A 27,746-nucleotide genomic window follows, 5' to 3' on the forward strand; every position below is an offset into this window, starting at 1 on the left:
TTTCAATGTCTCTCTCTCAATGTCTCTCTCTCACTCAGTCTCTCTCTCTCTCTCTCTCTCACACACACACAATGTCTCTCTCTCTCTATGTCTCTCTCAATCAATGTCTCTCTCTCTCTCTCTCTATATGTCTCTCTCTCGCTCTTTCAATGTCTCTCTCTCACTCAATGTCTCTCTCTCTCTCTCTCTCTCTCTCTCTCTCTGTCTCTCTCAATCAATGTCTCTCTCAAGTGCCAAGAAACGATAGGCTTCACTGTGCAAACTGCATTAGGTCATCTTTACAAACATTGAAAAGAAATGACAAAAACAACCAGAATATTATCAAAAAGTTACTTTCTGTTGGTCTGTTTTTTCTTTAGTTATAATATCTCCTTCAGCTGTCAGTGTGTGTTTTTGTACAGGTAAGAGTATAGTAGTAGTAGTAGTAGTAGACATACATTTGTGTGTAAATATATTCAAATATACAAATGCATACATACATACATACATACATACATACATTCATACTGATAATACGTACTTGTAATTACATTGTTATTAGCATCACTTGAACAGGCTTGTGTTTTGTTTTAATAATAACTTAAGTTTGTAAAAAAATTTGACCAACATTCAATAGAGGGAGACCAGCTCCATACGGGTGAATCCGAGACCCTCCAACACATCATCATCATCATCAAGACGTTGTTGAAGAGCTTGTCCAAGAGGACGACAATGAATCAATGAATGACTGCAGCAGATCCATCTATCTGCGTTTCCCAACTTTGTATGATTCTCTGTACAGTTCTGTACTGCAGCATGAATCAGTCTACATCTAGGACTTCTTCCTTCCTTAGACATAAAATAACAGGCTGGTCAAAAAGATGACAAGATAAGGCGCTTCCCAAACCACTGTGGAGATGAAACAGAAGAACAGTCCTCTTCCTCTCTGAGAGACCAATGATTCAACAAGTCAAACAGACTTCCATTTGGCGTCTGTTCTGCCCCTGTCCTCTTCCCATGTCCATCCACCATCCCAGACTATCCGCTGTCAAAGCCAGCCAGCCTCTGACGATCAGAAGATGAACATTCACATCCAAGTCTCGCCCCTCCTCCTTTTCATGTAGATTCCAGCGTGTCGAGCTGGAACACGTTATGATTGGTTGGCGTGGTGAAGAACAGCTGGTCATTGGTGGAGGTGTGGTTGTCACATGGGCTATTGAGCCCTAACGTTCTCTCAAAGTCCAGAAGCTGACCCATGAAGTTGAAGTTGGGAGAGATGTTGGACTTCTTGCGTTTGACGAAGTCGTAGGCGTCGTTGAGCGACAGGTTGAGCTTCTGCATCAGGTATGCCACCGTGACCGTTACCGAGCGACTGATCCCTGCCAGGCAGTGCACCAGGATACCACACTTTTTGGAACGAGCTTCATCTGGAAGAGAGAAGGTAAAGATGAGTTTGAGATGTTTTTTAATGCAACATAAATTAGTTTTACTTACTTTATTGAACTTGTGTGAAGCCTTTGAGTGTTCAGAAATATTTAAAGGGAACAGCTACAACAACTCCACCTCTGGTTTCAGGAGTTTATAATGAGGGAACAGCTACAACAACTCCACCTGTCTGGTTTCAGGAGTTTATAATGAGGGAACAGCTACAACAACTCCACCTCTGGTTTCAGGAGTTTATAATGAGGGAACAGCTACAACAACTCCACCTGTCTGGTTTCAGGAGTTTATAATGAGGGAACAGCTACATCAACTCCACCTCTCTGGTTTCTGGAGTTTATAATGAGGGAACAGCTACATCAACTCCACCTCTCTGGTTTCTGGAGTTTATAATGAGGGAACAGCTACATCAACTCCACCTCTCTGGTTTCAGGAGTTTATAATGAGGGAACAGCTACATCAACTCCACCTCTCTGGTTTCAGGAGTTTATAATGAGAGAACAGCTACAACAACTCCACCTGTCTGGTTTCTGGAGTTTATAATGAGGGAACAGCTACATCAACTCCATCTCTCTGGTTTCTAGAGTTTATAATGAGGGAACAGCTACATCAACTCCACCTCTCTGGTTTCAGGAGTTTATAATGAGAGAACAGCTACAACAACGTTTTAGGTTATTGTCTTGCTGAAAGGTGAATTCATCTCCCAGTGTCAGGTTGAAAGCAGACTGAACCAGGTTTTCCTCTAGGATTTTGCCTGCCTTGCTCCATTCCATCTTTTTTTTATCCTGAAAAACTCTCCAGTCCTTAACGATTACAAGCATACCCATAACATGATGCAGCCAGCACTATGCTTTAAAATATGGAGAGTGGTACTCAGTAATGTGTTGTATTGGATTTGCCTTAAACATAACACTTTGTCCTCAGGACAAGAAGTTAATTGCTTTGCCACATTTTTATCAGTGTTACTTTAGTGCCTTGTTGCAAACAGGATACATGTTTTGGAATATTTTTATTCTGTACAAGCTTCCTTCTTTTCACTCTGTCATTTAGGTTAGTATTGTGAAGTAACTACAATGTTGTTGATCCATCCTCAGTTTTCTCCTATCACAGCCATTAAACTCTGTAACTGTTTTAAAGTCACCCTTGGTCTCATGGTGAAATCCCTGAGCGGTTTCCTTCCTCTCCAGCAACTGAGTTCGGAAGGACGCCTGTATCTTTGTAGTGACTGGGTGTATTGGTACACCAGTGTAATTAATTATTGCACCATGCTCAAAGGGATAGTCAATGTCTGTTCTGTTTACCTATCCACCAATACAGTGCCTTGCAAAAGTATTCATCCCCCTTGGCGTTTTTTAGCTATTTTGTTGCATTACAACCTGTCATTTATATGGATTTTTATTTGGATTTCATGTAATGGACATACACACAATAGTCAAAATTGGTGAAGTGAAATTTAAAAAATAACTTGTTTAAAAAATAAATAAAAAATGGAAAGGTGGTTCATGCATTGGTATTCATACGTTGCTATGAAGCCCCTGAGTAAGATCTGGTGCAACCAATTACCTTCAGAAGTCACAGAATTAGTTAAATAAAGTCCACCTGTGTGCAATCTAAGTGTCACATGATCTCAGTATATATACACATGTTCTGAAAGGCCCCAGAGTCTGCAACACCACCAAGCAAGCGGCACCATGAAGACCAAGGAGCTCTCCAAACAGGCCAGGGACAAAGTTGTGGAGAAGGACAGATCAGGGTTGGGTTATAAAAAAATATCAGAAACTTTGAACATCCCCCAGAGCACCATTAAATCCCTTATTAAAAAATGGAAAGAATATGGCACCACAACAAACCTGCCAAGAGGGCCGCACACCAAAACTCACAGACCAGGCAAGGAGGGCATTAATCAGAGAGGCAACAAAGAGACCAAAGATAACCCTGAAGGAGCTGCAAAGCTCCACAGCGGAGATTGGAGTATCTGTCTATAGGACCACTTTAAGCTGTACACTCCACAGAGCTGGGCTTTATGGAAGAGAGGCAGGAAAAAAGCCATTGCTTAAAGAAAAAAATAAGCAAAAACTTTTGGTGTTTGCCGAAATGCATGTGGGAGACTCCCCAAACAGATGGAAGAAGGTACTCTGGTCAGATGAGACTAAAATGTAGCTTTTTGGCCATCAAGGAAAACCATATGTCTGGCGCAAAGCCAACACCTCTCATCGGCAGGGACTGGGAAACTGGTCAGAAATTAAGGAATGATGGATGGTGTTAAATACAGGGAAATTCTTGAAGGAAACCTGTTTCAGTCTTCCAGAGATTTGAGACAGGGACGGAGGTTCACCTTCCAGCAGGACAATGACCCTAAGCATACTGCTAAAGCAACACTTGAGTGGTTTAAAGGGAAACATGTCTTGGAATGGCCTAGTCAAAGCCCAGACCTCAATCCAATTGAGAATCTGTGGTATAACTTAAAGATTGCTGTACACCAGCGGAACCCATCCAACTTGAAGGAGCTGGAGCAGTTTTTCCTTGAAGAATGGGCAAAAATCCCAGTGGCTAGATGTGCCAAGCTTATAGAGACATACCCCAAGAGACTTACAGCTGTAATTGCTGTGAAAGGTGGCTCTACAAAGTATTGACCTTGGGGGGTGAATAGTTATGAACGTTCAAGTTCTTTGTTTTTTTTGTCTTATTTCTTGTTTGTTTCACAATAAAAAATACTTTGCATCTTCAAATTGGTAGGCATATTGCATTAATCAAATAATACAAACCCCACAAAAATAGGAAAAATGCCAAGAGGGGTGAATACTTTCGCAAGCCACTGTAGGTGCCCTTCTTGGCAAGGAATTTGAAAACCTCCCTGGTCTTTGTGGTTGAATAGGTGTTTGAAATTCAATTCTCAACTGAAGGACCTTACAGATAATTGTATGTGTGGGTTACAGAGATAGTAGGAGGTAGTCATTCAAAACTCATCTTAAACACTGGAAGTTTTTACTTAAAACAAAGGGGTTGAATACTTATTGACTCAAGACATTTCAGCTTTTCATTTTTTATTTATTTGTAAAGATTTCGAAAAACAATTATTCCACTTTGTCATTATGGGGTAATGTGTTTAGGCCAGTGACACAAAATCTATATTTAATCAAATTTAAATTCAGGCTATAACACAATGTGGAAAAAGTGTGAATATTTTCTGAAGGAACTAAATGACCCACGTTCAGAACTAAATTACCCATGTTCAGAACTAAATGACCCCCTTTCAGAACTAAATGACCCACGTTCAGAACTAAATTACCCCCGTTCAGAACTAAATGGCCTATATTCAGAACTAAATGACCCCCTTTCAGAACTAAATGACCCATGTTCAGAACTAAATTACCCCCGTTCAGAACTAAATGGCCTATATTCAGAACTAAATGACCCACGTTCAGAACTAAATGACCTATATTCAGAACTAAATGACCCACGTTCAGAACTACATTACCTATATTCAGAACTAAATTACCCTTATTCAGAAATAAATTACCTATATTCAAAACGACAGTCGGAAGTTTACTTACACTCAGGTTGGAGTCTTGAAAACTCGCTTTTCAACCACTCCACGCATTTCTTGTTAACAAACTATAGTTTTGGCAAGTCGGTTAGGACATCTACTTTGTGCATGACACAAGTAATGTTTCCAACAATTGTTTACAGACAGATTATTTCACTTATAGTTCACTGTATCACAATTCCAGTGGTTCAGAAGTTTACATACACTAAATTGACTGTGCCTTTAAACAGCTTGAAAAATGCCAGAAAATGATGTCATGGTTTTAGAAGCTTCTGATAGGCTAACTGACATCATTTGAGTCAATTGGAGTTGAACTTATGGATGTATTTCTAGGCCACTGCTCCAAAACCACCATAAAATCCAGACTACGGTTTGCAACTGCACATGAGGACAAAGATGGTACTTATTGGAAAAATGTCGTCTGGTCTGATGAAACAATCCCAAAAATAGAACTGTTCGGCCATAATGACCATCGTTATGTTAGGAGGATAAGAAATGGGGAGGCTTGTTATGTTAGGAGGATAAGGGGAGCTTGCAAGCCGAAGAACACCATCCCAACCGTGAAGCACGGGGATGCAGCATCATGTTGTGGGGGGGGGGCTTTGCTGCAGGAGGGACTGGTGCACTTCACAAAATAGATTTTATCATGAGGGAGGAAATTATGTGGATATATTGAAGAAACATCTCAAGACACCAGGCACATATAAAAAATGTGTATACAAATTTTGACCAGGGCCCATTTTTAAAAGTAGTGCATTTGGGACATAGTCATTGATATAGATGATCCATTATTCACAACCTAGATGATGTTCCTGGGTTTTGTCTGGTGCAACACTCTGCACTATCAAGCCATTAGTGCTTCAAAGGCTACCGCAAAGTAAGTCAGTCCTACTCTCTTTCAACCCCTACTCCTTCCTTCCCTCCCCTCCCTCCCTCCCCAGACCATTAGTCCTCATCCACCAAACTCAGATTTGTCCGTCGGACTGACAGTTGGTGAAGAGTGATTCATCACTCCAGAGAACGTGTTTCCACTGCTCCAGAGTCCAATGGTGGCGGGATTTACACCACTCCAGATGACGCTTGGCATTACACATGGTGATCTTAGGCTTGTGTGCGGCTGCTCGGCCTTGGAAACCCATCCCATGAAGCTCCCGACAAACAGTTATTGCGCTGACTTTGCTTCCAGAGGCAGTTTGGAACTCGGTAGCGAGTGTTGCAACCGAGGACAGACATTTGTTACGAGCTACACGTTTCAGCACTCAGTGGCCCCGTTCTGTGAGCTTGTGTGGCCTACCACTTCATGGCTGAGCCGTTGTTGCTCCGAGACGTTTCCACTTCACAATAACAGCACTTACAGTTAACCGGGGCAGCTCCAGCAGGGAAGACATTTGACAAATTGACTTGTTGGAAAAGTGCTACCCTATGATGGTGCCACATTGAAAGTCACTGAGCTCTTCAGAAAAGGTAATTCTACTGCCAATGTGTGTCTATGGAGATTGCATGGCGGTGTGCTCGATTTTATACACCTATCAGCAACGGATGTGGCTGAAATAGCCAAATCCACTCATTTGAAGGGGTGTCCCGATACTTTTGTATATATAGTGTATTTAAATTAACTCTAGTGTGTCTAGACAAATACAGACAGTAGAACTAATGGAGTCTAGTCAGGAAAAACTCTGGTTCATGTTAGTGTATAACTAGGAGCTAGATGTTTAAACTTGGGTTCCTTCTAGTGTCTAACTAAGACCTGGAGGTTTAAACTCTGGTTCATGTTAGTGTATAACTAGGAGCTAGATGTTTAAACTTGGGTTCCTTCTAGTGTATAACTAAGAGCTAGATGTTTAAACTCTGGTTCCTTCTAGTGTATAACTAAGACCTGGAGGTTTAAACTCTGGTTCCTTCTAGTGTATAACTAGGAGCTGGAGGTTTAAACTCTGGTTCCTTCTAGTGTATAACTAGGAGCTAGATGTTTAAACTCTGGTTCCTTCTAGTGTATTTGATTTGATTTGATTTATAACTAGGAGCTAGATGTTTAAACTCTGGTTCCTTCTAGTGTCTAACCGCCCCAATAGGTTCACTGACGACGCAATCACCATCACACTGCACACTGCCCTATCCAATCTGGACAAGAGGAATACCTATGTAAGAATGCTGTTCATCGATTACAGTGCAGCATTTAACACCATATAGTACCCTCCAAACTCATCATTACCCTGGGTCTCGACCCCGCCCTGTGCAACTGGGTCCTGGACTTCCTGACGGGCCAGGACCCAGTTGGTGAGGGTAGGTTACCTACCCCAAGGTGGTGAGGGTAGGTAACAACATCTCCACCCACGCTGATCCTCAACACTGGGGCCCCACAAGGGTGCGTTCTGAGCCCTCTCCTGTACTCCCTGTTCACCCACGACTGCGTGGCCATGCATGCCTCCAACTCAATCATCAAGTTTGCCGACGACACTACAGTGGTAGGCTTGATTACCAACAACAACGAGATGGCCTACAGGGAGGAGGTGAGGGCCCTCGGAGTGTGGTGTCAGGAAAATAACCTCACACTCAATGTCAACAAAACAAAGGAGATGATCGTGGACTTCAGGAAACAAAAGAGGGAGCAGCCCCCTATCTACATTGACGGGACAGAGTGGAGAGGGTGGAGAGTTTTAAGTTCCTCGGCGTACACATCACGGACAAACTGAAATGGTCCACCCACACAGACAGCGTGGTGAAGAAGGTGCAGCAGCGCCTCTTCAACCTCAGGAGGCTGAAGAAATTCGGCTTGTCACCAAAAACACTCACAAGCTTTTACAGATGCACAATCGAGAGCATCCTGGCGGGCTGTATCACCGCCTGGTACGGCAACTGCTCCGCCCACAACCGTAAGGCTCTCCAGAGGGTAGTGAGGTCTGCACAACGCATCACCGGGTGCAAACTACCTGCCCTCCAGGACACCTACAACACCCGATGTCACAGGAAGGCCAAAAATATCATCAAGGACAACAACCACCCGAGCCACTGCCTGTTCACCCCGCTATCATCCAGAAGGCGAGGTCAGTACAGGTGCATCAAAGCAGAGACTGAGAGACTGAAAAACAGCTTCTAACTCAAGGCCATCAGACTGTTAAACAGCCATCACTAACATTGAGTGGCTGCTGCCAACATACTGACTCACCTCCAGCCACTTTAATAATGGAAAAATGTATGTAATCAATTTATCACTAGCCACTTTATATTATATAATGTTTACTTACCCTACATTACTCATCTCATATGTATATAATGTACTCTATACCATCTACTGCATCTTGCCATCTTGATGTAATGTATCACTAGCCACTTTAAACTATGCCACTTTTATATGCTTACATACCCAACATTACTCATCTCATATGTATACACTGTACTCAATACCATCTACTGCATCTAGCCTATGCCGTTCGGCCATCACTCATTCATATATTTTTATGTACATATTCATATTCATTCCTTTACACTTGTGTGTATAAGGTAGTTGTTGTGAAATTGTTAGATCACTTGTTAGATATTACTGCATGGTCGGAACTAGAAGCACAAGCATTTAGCTACACTCGCATTAACATCTGCTAACCATGTGTATGTGACAAATACATTTGATTTGATTTGAGGCCCTAACTAACTGTCCCTAACTAACTAACTAACAGGCCCTAACTAACTAACAGGCCCCTAACTAACTAACAGGCCCTAATTAACTAACAGGCCCTAATTAACTAACAGGCCCTAATTAACTAACAGGCCCAAAGTAACTAACTAACAGGCCCAAAGTAACTAACAGGCCCAAAGCAACTAACAGGCCAAAAGCAACTAACAGGCCAAAAGCAACTAACAGGCCCAAAGTAACTAACAGGTCCAAAGTAACTAACAGGCCCAAAGTAACTAACATGCCCAAAGTAACTAACACGCCCAAAGTAACCAATTAACAGGCCCTAACTAACTACAGTAGCTTTACATATTTCCCTAAAAGTGGAGCAGCAATCCCTGCTACCACACATTCCAGCGATTGACCCTCCAACTCTGACTCGAAACCTTTCACATGTCATAGTGGGTTTCTTAACTGTGTTTCAAAACAAACACGGCTCAGGATAAATTCCAGAGACAAACCAAAACTCCACATTCCCATGAAGCTGATGAGGGGAATACCCTGGGTATTCGTCTAGTAGTAGGGTGATTAATTAAATACTGAAACTAACCACAAATAGTCTGGTCTGAAATACTGAAATAGTCCTAAGTAAATATTACAAAACAAACCTCTCTGTTATAATTCTTTCACTACTTTATACCAGAGCCCTATTCCCTATATAGTGCATTACTTTATACCAGAGCCCTATTCCCTATATAGTGCATTACTTTATACCAGAGCCCTATTCCCTATGTAGTGGTACTACTTTAGACCAGAGCCCTATTCCCTATATAGGGCACTACTTTATACCTGAGCCCTATTCCCTATATAGTGCATTACTTTATACCAGAGCCCTATATAGTGCATTACTTTATACCAGCAACCTTTCAGTTACTGGCCCAATGCTATGAACCCCTAGCCATCCATCATTCATCAGCCAAAGAACCCTAGTTATCCATCATTCATTACAAACTAACATGCAGACCAGACTGAGCACGTGCGTCTGCCATCGCGCGCATGCTGACTTTGTCCACCCAGACGAGATCAGAACACGCAGGTTGAAATGTCAAAATGAACTCTGAACCAACTATATTAATTTGGGGACCGGTCGATAAGTATTAAACATTGATTGGAATTTAGCTAGCTTGCTGTTGCTAGCTAATTTGTCCTGGGATATAAACATTGGGTTGTTATTTTACCTGAAATGCACAAGGTCCTCTACTCCGACAATTAATCCACAGATAAAACAGTAAACAGAGTTTGTTTCTAGTCATCTCTCCTCCTTCACGCTTCTTCTTCTTCTTTGGACTATATATGACGGTTGGCAACCAACTTTAAGGTGCATTACCACCATCAACTGGAGTGGACCTCAGTTTATTTTCAATCACCCACGTAGGTATACTCTCCTAAAAACCAATGAGGAAATGGGACAGGCGGGACTTGCAGCGCTCCAAGCGTCACAAATAGAACACATTTCTATTTTTGCGCCTGGCTAAGCAGATGCTAGTTGACGCGTGCAAGTAGTGTGGGTGGAACAATTGTATTAATTATGGATCCCCATTAGTTCCTGCCAAGTCAGCAGCTACTCTTCCTGGGGTTTATTATGGATCCCCATTAGTTCCTGCCAAGTCAGCAGCTACTATTCCTGGGGTATATTAAGGATCCCCAATAGTTCCTGACAAAGCAGCAGCTACTCTTCCTGCGGTTTATTAAGGATGCCCATTAGTTCCTGCCTATGCAGCAGCTACTCTTCCTGGGGTTTATTAAGGATCCCCATTAGTTCTTGCCAAGGCAGCAGCTACTCTTCCTGGGGCTTATTATGGATCCCCATTAGTTCCTGGCAAGGCAACAGCTACTATTCCTGGGGTATATTATGGATCCCTGTTAGTTCCTGCCAAGGAAGCAGCTACTCTTCCTGGGGTTTATTAAGGATCCCCATTAGTTCCTGCCAAGGCAGCAGCTACTCGTCCTGGGGTTTATTATGGATCCCCATTAGTTCCTGCCAAAGCAGCATCTACTCTTCCTGGGATTTTTTAAGGATCCCTATTAGTTCCTGCCAAGGCAGGAAGCTACTCTTCCTGTGGTTTATTATGGATCCCCATTAGTTCCTGCCAAGGCAACAGCTACTCTTCCTGGGGTTTATTATGGTTCGCCATTAGTTCCTGCCAAGGCAGCAGCTACGCTTCCTGGGGTTTATTATGGATCCCCAATAGTTCCTGACAAAGCAGCAGCTACTGTTCCTGCGGTTTATTAAGGATCCCCATTAGTTCCTGCCAAGGCAGCAGCTACTCGTCCTGGGTTTATTATGGATCCCCATTGGTTCCTGCCAAGGCAACAGCTACTCTTCCTGGGGTTTATTAAGGATCCCCATTAGTTCTTGCCAAGGCAGCAGCTACTCTTCCTGGGGCTTATTATGGATCCCCATTAGTTCCTGCCAAGGCAGCAGCTACTCTGCCTAGGGTTTATTATGGTTTGCCATTAGTTCCTGCCAAAGCAGCAGCTACTATCCCTGGGGTATATTAAGGATCCCCATTAGTTCCTGCCAAGGCAGCAGCTACTCTTCCTGGGGTTTATTATGGTTTGCTATTAGTTCCTGACAAAGCAGCAGCTACTGTTCCTGCGGTTTATTAAGGATCCCCATTAGTTCCTGCCAAGGCAGCAGCTACTCGTCCTGGGTTTATTATGGATCCCCATTAGTTCCTGCCAAGGCAACAGCTACTCTTCCTGGGGTTTATTAAGGATCCCCATTAGTTCTTGCCAAGGCAGCAGCTACTCTTCCTGGGGCTTATTATGGATCCCCATTAGTTCCTGCCAAGGCAGCAGCTACTCTTCCTGGGGTGTATTATGGATCCCCATTAGTTCCTGACAAGGCAACAGCTACTCTTCCTGGGGTTTATTATGGATCCCCATTAGTTCCTGCCAAGGCAGCAGCTACTTTTCCTGGGGTTTATTATGGATCCCCATTAGTTCCTGCCAAGGCAGCAGCTACTCTTCCTGGGGCTTATTATGGATCCCCATTAGTTCCAGCCAAGGCAGCAGGTACTATTCCTGGGGTATATTAAGGATCCCCAATAGTTCCTGCCAAAGCAGCAGCTACTCTTCCTGGGGTTTATTAAGGATCCCCATTAGTTCCTGCCAAGGCAGCAGCTACTCGTCCTGGGGTTTATTATGGATCCCCATTAGTTCCTGCCAAGGCAGCAGCTACTTTTCCTGTGGTTTATTATGGATCCCCATTAGTTCCTGCCAAGGCAGCAGCTACTTTTCCTGGGGTTTATTATGGATCCCCATTAGTTCCTGCCAAGGCAGCAGCTACTCGTCCTGGGTTTATTATGGATCCCCATTAGTTCCTACCAAGGCAACAGCTACTCTTCCTGGGGTTTATTAAGGATCCCCATTAGTTCTTGCCAAGGCAGCAGCTACTCTTCCTGGGGCTTATTATGGATCCCCATTAGTTCCTGCCAAGGCAGCAGCTACTCTTCCTGGGGTTTATTATGGATCCCCATTAGTTCCTGCCAAGGCAACAGCTACTCTTCCTGGGGTTTATTATGGTTCGCCATTAGTTCCTGCCATGGCAGCAGCTACTCTTCCTGGGGTTTATTAAGGATCCCCATTAGTTCCTGCCAAGGCAGCAGCTACTCGTCCTGAAGGTTTATTATGGATCCCCATTAGTTCCTGCCAAGGCAGCAGCTACTCTTCCTGGGGCTTATTATGGATCCCCATTAGTTCCTGCCAAGGCAGCAGCTACTATTCCTGGGGTATATTAAGGATCCCCAATAGTTCCTGACAAAGCAGCAGCTACTCTTCCTGGGGTTTATTATGGATCCCGTTAGTTCCTGCCAAGGCAGCAGCTACTCTTCTTGGGGTTTATTATGGATCCCCATTAGTTCCTGCCAAGGCAACAGCTACTCTTCCTGGGGTTTATTATGGTTTGCCATTAGTTCCTGCCAAGGCAGCAGCTACTCTTCCTGGGGCTTATTATGGATCCCCATTAGTTCCTGCCAAGGCAGCAGCTACTATTCCTGGGGTTTATTAAGGATCCCCATTAGTTCCTGCCAAGGCAGCAGCTACTCTTGCTGGGGTATATTATGGATCCCCATTAGTTCCTGCCTAGGCAGCAGCTACTTTTCCTGGGGTTTATTATGGATCCCCATTAGTTCCTGCCAAGGCAGCAGCTACTCTTCCTGGGGCTTATTATGGATCCCCATTAGTTCCTGCCAAGGCAGCAGCTACTATTCCTGGGGTATATTATGGATCCCCGTTAGTTCCTGCCAAGAAAGCAGCTACTCTTCCTGGGGTTTATTAAGGATCCCCATTAGTTCCTGCCAAGGCAGCAGCTACTCTTCCTGGGGTTTATTATGGATCCCCATTAGTTCCTGCCAAGGCAGCAGCTACTCTTTCTAGGGTTTATTATGGATCCCCGTTAGTACCTGCCAAGGATGCAGCTACTCTTCCTGGGGTTTATTACGGATCCCCATTAGTTCCTGCCAAGGCAGCAGCTACTATTCCTGGGGTATATTAAGGATCCCCAATATTTCCTGACAAAGCAGCAGCTACTCTTCCTGCGGTTTATTAAGGATCCCCATTAGTTCCTGCCAAGGCAGCAGCTACTCGTCCTGGGGTTTATTATGGATCCCCATTAGTTCCTGCCAAGGCAGCAGCTACTCTTCCTGGGGTATATTATGGATCCCCATTAGTTCCTGCCAAGGCAGCAGCTACTTTTCCTGGGGTTTATTATGGATCCCCATTAGTTCCTGCCAAGGCAGCAGCTACTCTTTCTGGGGTTTATTATGGATCCCCGTTAGTACCTGCCAAGGATGCAGCTACTCTTCCTGGGGTTTATTACGGATCCCCATTAGTTCCTGCCAAGGCAGCAGCTACTATTCCTGGGGTATATTAAGGATCCCCAATATTTCCTGACAAAGCAGCAGCTACTCTTCCTGCGGTTTATTAAGGATCCCCATTAGTTCCTGCCAAGGCAGCAGCTACTCGTCCTGGGGTTTATTATGGATCCCCATTAGTTCCTGCCAAGGCAGCAGCTACTCTTCCTGGGGTATATTATGGATCCCCATTAGTTCCTGCCAAGGCAGCAGCTACTTTTCCTGGGGTTTATTATGGATCCCCATTAGTTCCTGCCAAGGCAGCAGCTACTCTTCCTGGGGTTTATTAAGGATCCCCATTAGTTCTTGCCAAGGCAGCAGCTACTCTTCCTGGGGTTTATCATGGATCCCCATTAGTTCCTGCCAAGGCAGCAGCTACTCTTCCTGGGGTTTATCATGGATCCCCATTAGTTCCTGCCAAGGCAGCAGCTACTCTTCCTGGGATCCAGCAAAATTAAGGCAGATTAATAACATTACATTCCTAAGACTACATGTGTGCCCTCAGGCCTCTACTCTACTACCACATATCTATAACACAAGATCCATGTGTGTGTGGTACGTATGTTATTGTGTGTTTGTATGCATGTGTCTATGTCTATGTTTGTGTTCCTTCACAATCCTGCTGTTCCATAAGGTGTATTTTTATGTGTTTTTTCAAATCGAATAGAATAATGTTTGTGTTAATTTTGCAACGCTCGCACATGCGAGGGCGGTGGTGAGTGGGTGGTGTGGTCAACAAGTAAGTCTATCCTTCATTCTTCAGTCTTCAAGATGACCTGTCCTACTTCATTCCCAATGGCTCTCTAAATGACCTGGCCTACCTCATTCACAGTGGTTCTCCAAATGAACTGGCCTACTTCATTCACAGTGGTTCTCTAAATGACCTGGTCTACTTCATTTACAGTGCTGGTCAAAATGACCTGGCCTACTTAATTCACAGTGGTTCTCTAAATGACCTGGCCTACTTCCTTCACAGTGCTGGTCAAAAAGACCTGGCCTACTTCATTCACAGTGCCTCTCTAAATGACCTGGCCTACTTCATTCACATTGGTTCTCTCAATGACCTGGCCTACTTCATTTAGTGGTTCTCTAAATGACCTGCATTCACAGTGGTCAAAATGACCTGGCCTACTTCATTCACAGTGGTTCTCTAAATGACCTGGCCTACTTCATTCACAGTGCTGGTCAAAATGACCTGGCCTACTTCATTCACAGTGCTTCTCTAAATGACCTGGCCTACTTCATTCACAGTGGTTCTCTAAATGACCTGGCCTACTTCATTCACAGTGCTTCTCTAAATGACCTGGCCTACTTCATTCACAGTGCTTCTCTAAATGACCTGGCCTACTTCATTCACAGTGCTGGTCAAAATGACCTGGCCTACTTCATTCACAGTGCTTCTCTAAATGACCTGCCCTACTTCATTCACAGTGCTTCTCTAAATGACCTGGCCTACTTCATTCACAGTGCTGGTCAAAATGACCTGGCCTACTTCATTCACAGTGCTTCTCTAAATGACCTGGCCTACTTCATTCACAGTGCTGGTCAAAATGACCTGGCCTACTTCATTCACAGTGCTTCTCTAAATGACCTGGCCTACTTCATTCACAGTGCTGGTCAAAATGACCTGTTCTACTTAATTCACAGTGCTTCTCTAAATGACCTGCCCTACTTAATTCACAGTGCTTCTCTAAATGACCTGGCCTACTTCATTCACAGTGCTTCTCTAAATGACCTGGCCTACTTCATTCACAGTGGTTCTCTAAATGACCTGGCCTACTTCATTCAGTTCTTCTCTAAATGACCTGGCCTACTTAATTCACAGTGCTTCTCTAAATGACCTGGCCTACTTCATTCACAGATTCCCTTCTGTTGTATAATGAGTTGTGCTAGAAACCTGTTGGCCAACTTTTGATGAGTTAATTAAAGGCCCACACTGTGATTTGATGATATAATCCCTCCAACGCTAGAGCGACTCAGATCAAGTCATGACTCATAGCATTCATGGTGTGAAATGAGGCGTGTAGCAGGAAATACCACAAACTGCTCAGAAAGACATCAATCAGAGTTGTTTCTTAAAGGATGATGCATCTGAGGCTTGTTAGCTTAAGTTGCTGACTCATACATCTATACTATATATGTTTTGAGTTATAAGCTTTGTTATTGTACTTGTAAATCTATGTTTTAAGCAATAAGACAGCTCGTTTGACTCAGCCAACAACTTAATGAATCTATCGCTGCCTAATTGAGTTTTATAGTTATATAACCTGAATGTTGGTGGGATGAGCTGAGGAAACCATTTTTCAAATGAATCAACTCTGACCTGGGTTCATAAAACATTACGCAAACGAACATTACAACAAGAGACAAGAATGAAAAGACTCTGAACTCCACCTGATCTGTGATTGAACAACATTCAAATGAGCAGGCTACTGCCACAACTCACCAATGAAAGAAATGGCCTCTGGGAAAAACTGCGAGAGGTTTTGGCTCCAGTGATCGGAGATGGGGATCTGTTTGTACTTGAAGTCTCTGTTGTGTTCAAACATGTTGGGCAGGTTGGGTGTGACGTTCAGGATGTACTTAATATTATACTTCCCCAGGATGTCCAGATTGGTGGAGTCTTTGGCACAGCCCAGGTAGAGGTACGGTAAGATCTGGACCGGGAAGGCAGGCTGGTTGTTGGGGAGAGGGCTGCCCTCGGACTCGGTGGCGCTGACCGGTTCTCTGTCCGATGACTCCCCATCAGAACAGTCAGAACTGATCCTCAGCCCCCCCAGCCCCAGGACAGACGCAGGCGGGGAACTGCTGGGGCAGGAACAGTCAAGGTTGATCTCACAGTGTTCTGGGTAGTCTGTCTGGAACTTGTTGAATCCACCTGGAAACAACAACGGAGACGTTTTAAAATAGAAACAAATAGAATAGAATCAAATAAAACAGAAGAGAACTGCTGTAAAGAACAAAAGAGATGTTTTAGAATAGAATCAAATCAAATAGAATCAAATAGAACAGAAGAGAACTGCTGGAAAGAACAAAAGAGACGTTTTAGAATAGAGTTTTAGAATAGAATCAAATAAAACAGAAGAGAACTGCTGTAAAGAACAAAAGAGATGTTTTAAAATAGAAACAAATAGAATAGAATCAAATAAAACAGAAGAGAACTGCTGTAAAGAACAAAAGAGACGTTTTAGAATAGAATCAAATCAAATAGAATCAAATAGAACAGAAGAGAACTGCTGGAAAGAACAAAAGAGACGTTTTAGAATAGAGTTTTAGAATAGAATCAAATAAAACAGAAGAGAACTGCTGTAAAGAACAAAAGAGATGTTTTAAAATAGAAACAAATAGAATAGAATCAAATAAAACAGAAGAGAACTGCTGTAAAGAACAAAAGAGACGTTTTAGAATAGAATCAAATCAAATAGAATCAAATAGAACAGAAGAGAACTGCTGGAAAGAACAAAAGAGACGTTTTAGAATAGAATCAAATCAAATAGAATCAAATAGAACAGAAGAGAACTGCTGGAAAGAACAAAAGAGACGTTTTAGAATAGAATCTAATAGATTAGAATCAAATAAAATAGAACAGAAGAGAACTGCTGGAAAGAACAGGAACACAGATGGGTCAGAATCACAATATGAGAAAGGTTCTGTGACACGTCATTCCAGCGATTCTATAAATACAATACAGAGAAATTAGAATAGATTATAGCTTTATTGTCCAATGTGCAAATTGGAATATCGTCTGTGTGTGTGATAAATGATAGCATGAACAGAGATCTACCAGAATACTGAACGAAAGGTGTGAACAGCATGTATCAATTCAAAATGGCGAAATAAACTCCAAGAACAACCAAAGATACTATTTATATGTGCTAGACAGGAAACGGAAACGGGCCTACTTCCTACATGACGGTAAAATAAATGTATACTGATACGTTAGCACATTAAACCCTATAACACAATAATAAACCCATCTCAAACACTGATGTTTTGGGAATGGGATTACTGTACATCCCATGTTTCCACTCCTTCAACATTTCATATTCTGGGCCCGTTTCCCCAAAAACATCTTAAGGTTAAATTTATCGTTAGAAAGTTCGTAGGAGCATCGTTAAATCTCCGAGCTGTTTCCCCAAAATCCTGGTTATTAACGTTGCACTTGAAAAAGCTCGTAATCTAACGCCCGCGTCAGACCGCTGATAGAATAGCTAAATGTATCGTTAAAATGCATTTTCTCCGCCGCGCGTCACTTAATACACGGAACATCTCCGCTAAACGTGGAATCACACGGTTTATCCGCTATGACCGCCATAACTTTAGAACAAAGTTGACTACCAATTGAAAGTTGCCCAAGTCTTTGCAATTAATACAAACAAGCGGCGTATAAAAATGATGCTTCAAATGAATAGACCTGAGATGAAAGCATTAACATGTAAATACAGTAGGCTATAGGCCTATACATTTAAATCATATTGAATTAAAATCAAATCAAATTTTATTTGTCACATACACATGGTTAGCAGATGTTAATGCGAGTGTAGCGAAATGCTTGTGCTTCTAGTTCCGACAATGCAGTAATAACGAGCAAGTAATCTAACTAACAATTCCAAAAAAAAACTACTGTCTTATACACAGTGTAAGGGGATAAAGAATATGTACATAAGGATATATGAATGAGTGATGGTACAGAGCAGCATAGGCAAGATACAGTAGATGATATCGAGTACAGTATATACATATGAGATAAGTATGTAAACCAAGTGGCATAGTTAAAGTGGCTAGTGATACATGTATTACATAAGGATGCAGTCGATGATATAGAGTACAGTATCAACGTATGCATATGAGATGAACAATGTAGGGTAAGTAACATTATATAAGGTAGCATTGTTTAAAGTGGCTAGTGATATATTTACATAATTTCCCATCAATTCCCATGATTAAAGTGGCTGGAGTAGAGTCAGTGTCATTGACAGTGTGTTGGCAGTAGCCACTCAATGTTAGTGGTGGCTGTTTAACAGTCTGATGGCCTTGAGATAGAAGCTGTTTTTCAGTCTCTCGGTCCCAGCTTTGATGCACCTGTACTGACCTCGCCTTCTGGATGACAGCGGGGTGAACAGGCAGTGGCTCGGGTGGTTGATGTCCTTGATGATCTTTATGGCCTTCCTGTAGCATCGGGTGGTGTAGGTGTCCTGGAGGGCAGGTAGTTTGCCCCCGGTGATGCGTTGTGCAGACCTCACTACCCTCTGGAGAGCCTTACGGTTGAGGGCGGTGCAGTTGCCATACCAGGCGGTGATACAGCCCGCCAGGATGCTCTCGATTGTGCATCTGTAGAAGTTTGTGAGTGCTTTTGGTGACAAGCCGAATTTCTTCAGCCTCCTGAGGTTGAAGAGGCGCTGCTGCGCCTTCCTCACGATGCTGTCTGTGTGAGTGGACCAATTCAGTTTGTCTGTGATGTGTATGCCGAGGAACTTAAAACTTGCTACCCTCTCCACTACTGTTCCATCGATGTGGATGGGGGGTGTTCCCTCTGCTGTTTCCTGAAGTCCACAATCATCTCCTTAGTTTTGTTGACGTTGAGTGTGAGGTTATTTTCCTGACACCACACTCCGAGGGCCCTCACCTCCTCCCTGTAGGCCGTCTCGTCGTTGTTGGTAATCAAGCCTACCACTGTTGTGTCGTCCGCAAACTTGATGATTGAGTTGGAGGCGTGCATGGCCACGCAGTCGTGGGTGAACAGGGAGTACAGGAGGGGGCTCAGAACGCACCCTTGTGGGGCCCCAGTGTTGAGGATCAGCGGGGAGGAGATGTTGTTGCCTACCCTCACCACCTGGGGGCGGCCCGTCAGGAAGTCCAGTACCCAGTTGCACAGGGCGGGGTCGAGACCCAGGGTCTCGAGCTTGATGACGAGCTTGGAGGGTACTATGGTGTTGAATGCCGAGCTGTAGTCGATGAACAGCATTCTCACATAGGTATTCCTCTTGTCCAGATGGGTTAGGGCAGTGTGCAGTGTGGTTGAGATTGCATCGTCTGTGGACCTATTTGGGCGGTAAGCAAATTGGAGTGGGTCAAGGGTGTCAGGTAGGGTGGAGGTGATATGGTCCTTGACTAGTCTCTCAAAGCACTTCATGATGACGGATGTGAGTGCTACGGGGCGGTAGTCGTTTAGCTCAGTTACCTTAGCTTTCTTGGGAACAGGAACAATGGTGGCCCTCTTGAAGCATGTGGGAACAGCAGACTGGTATAGGGATTGGTTGAATATGTCCGTAAACACACCGGCCAGCTGGTCTGCGCATGCTCTGAGGGCGCGGCTGGGGATGCCGTCTGGGCCTGCAGCCTTGCGAGGGTTAACACGTTTAAATGTCTTACTCACTTCGGCTGCAGTGAAGGAGAGACCGCATGATTCCGTTGCAGGCCGTGTCAGTGGCACTGTATTGTCCTCAAAGCGGGCAAAAAGTTATTTAGTCTGCCTGGGAGCAAGACATCCTGGTCCGTGACTGGGCTGGGTTTCTTCCTGTAGTCCGTGATTGACTGTAGACCCTGCCACATACCTCTTGTGTCTGAGCCGTTGAATTGAGATTCTACTTTGTCTCTGTACTGGCGCTTAGCTTGTTTGATAGCCTTGCGGAGGGAATAGCTGCACTGTTTGTATTCAGTCATGTTACCAGACACCTTGCCCTGATTAAAAGCAGTGGTTCGTGCCTTCAGTTTCACACGAATGCTGCCATCAATCCACGGTTTCTGGTTAGGGAATGTTTTAATCGTTGCTATGGGAACGACATCTTCAACGCACGTTCTAATGAACTCGCACACCGTATCAGCGTATTCGTCAATGTTGTTGTCTGACGCAATACGAAACATCTCCCAGTCCACGTGATGGAAGCAGTCTTGGAGTGTGGAGTCAGCTTGGTCGGACCAGCGTTGGACAGACCTCAGCGTGGGAGCTTCTTGTTTTAGTTTCTGTCTGTAGGCAGGGATCAACAAAATGGAGTCGTGGTCAGCTTTTCCGAAAGGGGGCGGGGCAGGGCCTTATATGCGTACGGAAGTTAGAGTAACAATGATCCAGGGTCTTTCCACCCCTGGTTGCGCAATCAATATGCTGATAAAATTTAGGGAGTCTTGTTTTCAGATTAGCCTTGTTAAAATCCCCAGCTACAATGAATGCAGCCTCCGGATAAATCGTTTCCAGTTTGCAGAGAGTTAAATAAAGTTCGTTCAGAGCCATCGATGTGTCTGCTTGGGGGGGATATATACGGCTGTGATTATAATCGAAGAGAATTCTCTTGGTAGATAATGCGGTCTACATTTGATTGTGAGGAATTCTAAATCAGGTGAACAGAAGGATTTGAGTTCCTGTATGTTTCCTTCATCACACCATGTCACGTTGGCCATAAGGCATACGCCCCCGCCCGTCTTCTTACCAGAGAGATGTTTGTTTCTGTCGGCGCGATGCGTGGAGAAACCCGCTGGCTGCACCGCTTCGGATTGCGTCTCTCCGGTGAGCCATGTTTCCGTGAAGCAGAGAACGTTACAGTCTCTGATGTCCCTCTGGAATGCTACCCTTGCTCGGATTTCATCAACCTTGTTGTCAAGAGACTGGACATTGGCAAGAAGAATGCTGGGGAGTGGTGCACGATGTGCCCGTCTCCGGAGTCTGACCAGAAGACCGCTTCGTTTCCCTCTTTTTCTGAGTCGTTTTTTTTTTTGGTCGCTGCATGTGATCCACTCGGTTACACTGGTTGTAAGGCAGAACTCAGGATCCGCATCGCGAAAAACATATTCTTGGTCGTACTGATGGTGAGTTGACGCTGATCTTATATTCAGTAGTTCTTGTCGGCTGTATGTAAAGAAACCTAAGATGACCTGGGGTACTAGTGTAAGAAATAACACGTAAAAAACAAAAAACTGCATAGTTTCCTAGGAAAGCATAGGCGGCCATCTCTGTCGGCGCCGGAAGTACTCATTACATTGCATGTTAAATCAATTGAGTTCTACATTGCTACTTGTAGGCAATGAGTTGGTCCCCCCTTTGCTCCTATAACAGCCTCCACTCTTCTAGGAAGGATTTAATATGGAGTTGGTCCCCCTTTGCTGCTATAACAGCCTCCACTCTTCTGAGAAGGCTTTCCACTAGATGTTGGAACAATGCTGGGGAGGCACTTGCTTCCATTCAACCACAAGTAATTGTGAGGTCGGGCACTGATGTTGGGTGATAAGTCCTGGCTCACAGTCAACGTTTCAATTCATCCCAAAGGTGTTCAAAAGGGTTAAAGTCAGGACTCTGTGCAGGCCAGTCAAGTTCTTCCACACCGATCTCGACAAACCACTTCTGTATGGACCTCGCTTTGTGCACAGGGGGCATTGTCATGCTGAAACAGGTAAGGGCCTTCTCCAAACTGTTGCTACCAAGTTGGAAGCACAGAATCGTCTACAATGTCATTGTATGCAATAGTGTTAGCCCGAACCATGAAAAACAGCCCCAAACAATTATTCCTCATCCACCAAACTTTACAGTTGGCACTATGCATTGGGGCAGGTAGTGTTCTCCTGGCATCCACCAAAACCCAGATTTGTCCGTCGGACTGCCAGATGGTGACGCGTGATTCATCACTCCAAAGAATGCATATCTACTGCTCCAGTCCAATGGCGGCGGGCTTTACACCACTTCAGCCGACGCTTGGCATGGCCCATGGTGATCTTAGGCTTGTGTGCGACTGCTCGGCCATGGAAACTCATTTCATTAAGCTCCCAACAAACAGTTAGTTTACTGACGTTGCTTCCAGAGGCAGTTTGGAACTCAGTAGTGAGTGTTGCAACAGAGGACAGACAATTTTTACGCGCTTCAGCACTCGGGGGTGAGCTTCTGTGGCCTACCACTTCGCGGTTGAGCCGTTGTTGCTCCTAGAAGTTTCCACTTCACAATAACAGCCCTTACAGTCGACCGGGGAAGCTCTAGCAAGGCAGAAATTGTACATGCTGACGTGTTGGAAAGGTGGCATCCTTTGACGGTGCCAAGTTGAAAGTCACTGAGCTCTTCAGGAAGGCCATTCTACTGCCAATGTTTGTCCATGGAGATTGCATGGCTGTGTGCTGGATTTTATAGACCTGTCAGCAATGGGTGTGGCTCATCAGAATCCTTTAAGTTAGACCTACATCCCAACTCGGAGACGAGGCCCTATGTATTTATGATATGAAAGTACTTTCCTGAACCATTTTAGACCATTAATTGAAAACATATTTGGTTCATTCCACATTCTTTCGTCATAACGATGAGACCAAGGCGCAGCGTGAGATGAATACATACTTCTTTAAATGAAGAATAAACACTGAACAAACTATACAAAACGACCGTGACGCTAATAACACGAGTGCTGCCAGACAACTACACATAGACAATAACCCACAAAACCCAAATGGAAAATGGCAACCTAAATAGGATCCCCAATCAGAGACCACGATAAACAGCTGTCTCTGATTGGGAACCAATTCAGGCCACCATAGACCTACATATACCTAGACAAACCAAAACCACATTGATATTCAAAAACCCTAGACAATACAAAAACTAAACCAACCACCCATGTCACACCCTGACCTAACCAAAATAATAAAGAAAACAAAGATAACTAAGGCCAGGGCGTGACACATAGAGCATGTTTAGTCGATTAGATTGGTCTAACAGTCGAAAGTTAAAGGGCTTGAACCATTGTGATTCTTACTACTGTGACAGAGTAAGAAATACGCAACTATTAAGACAATAGAAGAAGAATGGATCATTCCCAACACTGCCTACAGATTGATTCCAATCAGGCCACCATAGACCTACATATACCTAGACAAACCAAAACCCCATAGATATACAAAAACCCTAGACATGGTACACCTAGACAAACCAAAACCCCATAGCTTTACAAAAACCCTAGACAGGTTAAACACCTAGACAATACAAAAACTAAACCAACCACTAAGCCAAAATATAACTGGTTTATTTTGAAGCGTTTGAGAAAATAAAGAGCAGTATTTTTTTTAAATATCCTAATACTGTATATTATGGCAGAGGAAACATGGCTGCCATCCATTGACTTTTCATTCAGACAACAATTATTTTACAACTTTAATATGATACAGACTAGAATGGAAAAGAATAGTGTAACTTGTTGAAAGGGAAACAAATAGATAATTAGTATCATATGGTTGCCTTGATTTAGTGACTATATAACTTTGGCTGTAATCCAGTGGTAACATTAGTATCTTTATTTAACTAGGCAAGTCAGTTAAGAACAGATTCTTATTTACAATGACGGCCTAGGAACAGTGGGTTAACTGCCTTGTTCAATGGCAGAACGGCCTAGGAACAGTGGGTTAACTGCCTTGTTCAATGGCAGAACGGCCTAGGAACAGTGGGTTAACTGCCTTGTCCAATGGCAGAACGGCCTAGGAACAGTGGGTTAACTGCCTTGTTCAATGGCAGAACGGCCTAGGAACAGTGGGTTAACTGCCTTGTCCAATGGCAGAACGGCCTAGGAACAGTGGGTTAACTGCCTTGTTCAGGGGCAGAACGGCCTAGGAACAGTGGGTTAACTGCCTTGTTCAATGGCAGAACGACAGATTTTCGTACCTCGTCTGCTCGGGGATTCCAACGCTCTAACCACTAGGCTACCTACCGCCCCTTAGGAATGGCTGCAACCTGGTTTCACAGCATTTCGTATTATTCTGTATGTAAATTACATGACACTCAAAATTAGTATGATATGTTACGTATGGTATGTATTAATTTGTGGATGTCCATCATCCAATTCGTATGATATGTTACCAATTACAATTCATATGATACAGTATGTTACGAATTGCAACTCGTACAATATGTTACGGATTTGGAGAATGTATGATATGTTGCGAATTCCAATTAGTTGTTGCTAACGTTAGCTAGTCTAGGTGTTAGGCAGGGATGCCAACTGCTGAAGGCCCAGAAAGGTGACGCTTTCTTTTTGCAACGAAACATGTAAATCCCTGCTAGGGGGAAATGTAGGTTTTAACTAATTAAACAACAGAATATCATCTACATGATCCGTCTCTGTGTGTGAAATATAAAGTGGTTCATGTGAACCGAACTCGCAGCTAAAACATGTAAAGAAAACAATCCAATGTTATTTGTTGCCTAAACTTTACTGCAAATGACACAAGTGTTGAGAAAATACAAAACACTAATGTTGGAGTTACCATGACAGCCTTTATAATAGAACACTGGTGACCACACACATCTAAATATTGCACTTGGAGGGGAAAAACCATCTTAAAGTAGAAATAGAATGAAACAAACAGGCTTTCTATTGTTACTCTATTATAGTGGCCACTATAGTAGACATCGAGCAAGGCTACATGTGTGCAAAAATAACATTCACACACAAGTGTTACTGTCAAGTTCAACACAACAAAAGCAATATCTTTGGGCTACACATTATTACATTGTACACTTTCTGCCTGTGGACATCTGTTCTACAATGTGCCAGCAGAGCATGAGACCCTTTGTTGGCATAATTGATCTCTTTCAGGCAGAGAGTAACACCTGACAACCCTTTTATCCACTGTATTGAAGAAGTGAGAAAGAGGGAACGTGTGTGTTGTTCCTTTCACCTCTATAGAGGCATCCAGCTTAAACCAGGTGAGGCTCCAGCTACACTTGGTCCCTGAATCCACCTGTTTAACAATCAATGTCTCATTTTTCACCTAATTCTCTCATTCTGAAAATTAACCACATAGTGTAGAGGGAAAACATTAGTTCACAGATAGTAGTTAGTTCGTTAACTAGTTAACAATATATTTTTTTACCTTTATTTAACTAGGCAGTTAAGAACAAATTCTTATTTTCACACAGATTGCCGGGGTTTAGTAAGCAATTAACGCGTTATAACTTGAGGAACGGCAAGGAGTCATTTACCAGTTAATACTATGGCAAATTAGTTAGGTTACTAATGTTTGCTCATTTCATGTTGTAACGTTAGCTAGCTAACATTAGCTGTCGGACTTTATTAGCAAGCAAATTTTCACACCATAAACTCAATTATTTGATCAGTAAAGTTGGCTAATGTTGCTCAACATTTCTCTGGCTAGCTAGCGGAGAATTCGATCCAGCTAGCAAGATACTTAAAATACTCGTTCCACCACACTTTCTCCCTCACCTCAAACTTTCCAGATGTCAGTTGTTTTTCGGTTACAGCTCATGAAGTACGCATCATCACCTTCTCACCCCTGTCTCCGTGGTCAGGCTTCTCCTCTACCGTTACCTCGCTGTTATCGTTCAGGGGACGCGCTGCTGTAACTGACAAGCTGCCTTTCCAGAGGCTCGCTGATGCTGTAACTAGTCAGTTGGTTGCCTCTTCTTTCTTCAGCTGCGCTGCATTCTGTTGTTATGTGAACGATTGGCTGAGCCTTGGACACAGCCAGTATTGCTCCGCCCCCTACCCCAAAAGTGTTATCATTGGATCTACACAAATCACGTAGGTCACCTATTTTGGATTCAAAATGGCGAATTTCACTGAAAGTTGACTAGTTTGCATCCCTGGTTAATTAAGACAAAGGTTAGGAATTAGGTTAAAGGGTTAGGGTTAACTAAAAGGGTTAAGGTTAGAGTTAGGAGAAAGGTTAGCTAACATGCTAAGAAGTTGCAAAGTAGCTAATATTGCATGTGATGAGATTCAAACACACAACCTTTGGGTTGCTAGACGTTATCTGCCCGACCAACCACCCTCCTTTCATTTTTGCCTTTAGCAACCTCTTGTCTTATGTAACCATACCAAACATAATATATCATAGGAAATGTAAATCCAGACACTGAATTTAGTATGTTACGTCTAGTCTATGAGACCAGGCTGAGGAATAGAACATAGTTTGGGCTATAGTGGATTCGTAGGCTAACAGGTAGTCTAGAACAGAATATAATATACACTCTTAGAACATAAAGGGTTATAAAAGGGTTATTTGGCTGTCCCCATAGGAGAACACTTTTTCGTTCAATGTGGAACCCTCTTTAAAAAAGGTTCAACATGGAACCCAAAGGGGATTTATCTGGAACCAAAAGGATTCTCCAAAGGGTTATCCTTTGGGAATAACGAAAAATCATTTTGTTCTAGACTGCACCTTTTTTCCAAGAGTGTAGAATAGAATACGGAAATATCACAATTAAAGAGCAAAGAAGCTAACTCTCACCTTCCAGATAAAAAGCCTTGGAGCCGTCATCCCGGAGCTTTTGCAGCAGCAAGCCGAGGACAGAGCTCACCAGCCCGGTCTCCTGCCAGTCCGTAGTGGCCTCGTCGTAGAGAAGAATCATGTCCGTTTTGCACCGCTTCACGAATTTCTCCTTATCCTCGTTGTTGGGAATGATGGACCGGATCGGTAGATTCCCCTTCTTTAGTCTCCGCAGCATCAAACCGGGAATCGCCAGATTGATGGCCGACTCTATGTGTGATGATTCGTAGAGCTCGTGCGATCGGCAGTCCAGCAGCAGTAGCGAGCTCACACCGAGCCCGGACTCAAGTTCCTCTTGAAGCCATTCCACACTTTTACTCGACATCATCTCTGTCACGACCCGGGAACCCTTCCAAAGAGTAATTTTCATTAGGGAAATATAGATGCGGCTCTTTGCACTAACACGCGGGCAAAAAAATCAAATCACGGCGCTAAACTTCTACTCGTGTGGATATGGACAGAACCACGTCCGTCCGCTCTGATCCCGGTCGTCCCACGATACAGCAGCAGCTCACCCGGGCTGGTAGACGGAATCAACACACCACCAGGCTTCAACACATTAACGATATTCTCTCAGACCGTTTGATACTGCGTCCCATTACTGAAAAGACCCTATAGGCTAAGTGTTGTCTGGTCTTATAAATCTGATCAAAATGTGGCTTCCAGGTGAATCATAACTACAGCACATTATTTTTGGACATTTGCCTTTCGACCGCCTCCCGTGTGTCATTTCCAGTAACCGCTATGAGAGGCAGACCGAAGTAAAAGGAGTATGCAGACCGGAGGGCATGTCACTGAAGGAGAAGGAGGAGTTGGGGAACAGTTAAAGACGCAGCGCACAGCGGAGCGGAGTGGAAAGTGTTTCGGACATCATGTTCCCTCTATGTCTCTCGCCACTTGAATAGCACACAAAATGGCCTAAAATATGTGACTGATACTTGATTCAACCTGTTCGGATTCCGGGGAAACTGGAGAAGTCTCTTGGGATCTCCAAATGCATAATTTG

General features: G+C 43.7%; 1 protein-coding gene across 1 annotated transcript; it reads right to left on the reverse strand.

Annotated features, from left to right (window-relative positions):
• Nucleotides 1-258: 258 nt before the first annotated feature.
• On the reverse strand, nt 259-27,513 carry LOC112235936 (dual specificity protein phosphatase 7). Its single transcript, XM_024404487.2, has 3 exons — nt 26,702-27,513; nt 15,939-16,370; nt 259-1,406 (listed from the first exon to the last, which is right to left on the reverse strand). Exons 1-3 carry the CDS (start codon nt 27,108-27,110, stop codon nt 1,096-1,098), a joined length of 1,152 nt encoding a protein of 383 aa, XP_024260255.1. The 5' UTR covers nt 27,111-27,513; the 3' UTR covers nt 259-1,095.
• Between the last annotated feature and the right edge of the window lie 233 nt (nt 27,514-27,746).

Source organism: Oncorhynchus tshawytscha, linkage group LG02, assembly GCF_018296145.1.
Source record: "Oncorhynchus tshawytscha isolate Ot180627B linkage group LG02, Otsh_v2.0, whole genome shotgun sequence".
NCBI classification, from domain to species: domain Eukaryota; kingdom Metazoa; phylum Chordata; class Actinopteri; order Salmoniformes; family Salmonidae; genus Oncorhynchus; species Oncorhynchus tshawytscha.

What these genes read in the sequence shown, in the direction of transcription:
- LOC112235936 (XM_024404487.2), bottom strand. Translation starts at nt 27,110, where the DNA reads ATGAAAATTACTCTTTGGAAGGGTTCCCGGGTCGTGACAGAGATGATG. An exon ending in CAAGGCTTTTTATCTGGAAG is followed by an intron (nt 16,371 to 26,701) that starts GTGAGAGTTAGC and finishes TGTTGTTTCCAG; the next exon opens with GTGGATTCAACAAGTTCCAG. An exon ending in AGAGGCCATTTCTTTCATTG is followed by an intron (nt 1,407 to 15,938) that starts GTGAGTTGTGGC and finishes TCTCTCTTCCAG; the next exon opens with ATGAAGCTCGTTCCAAAAAG.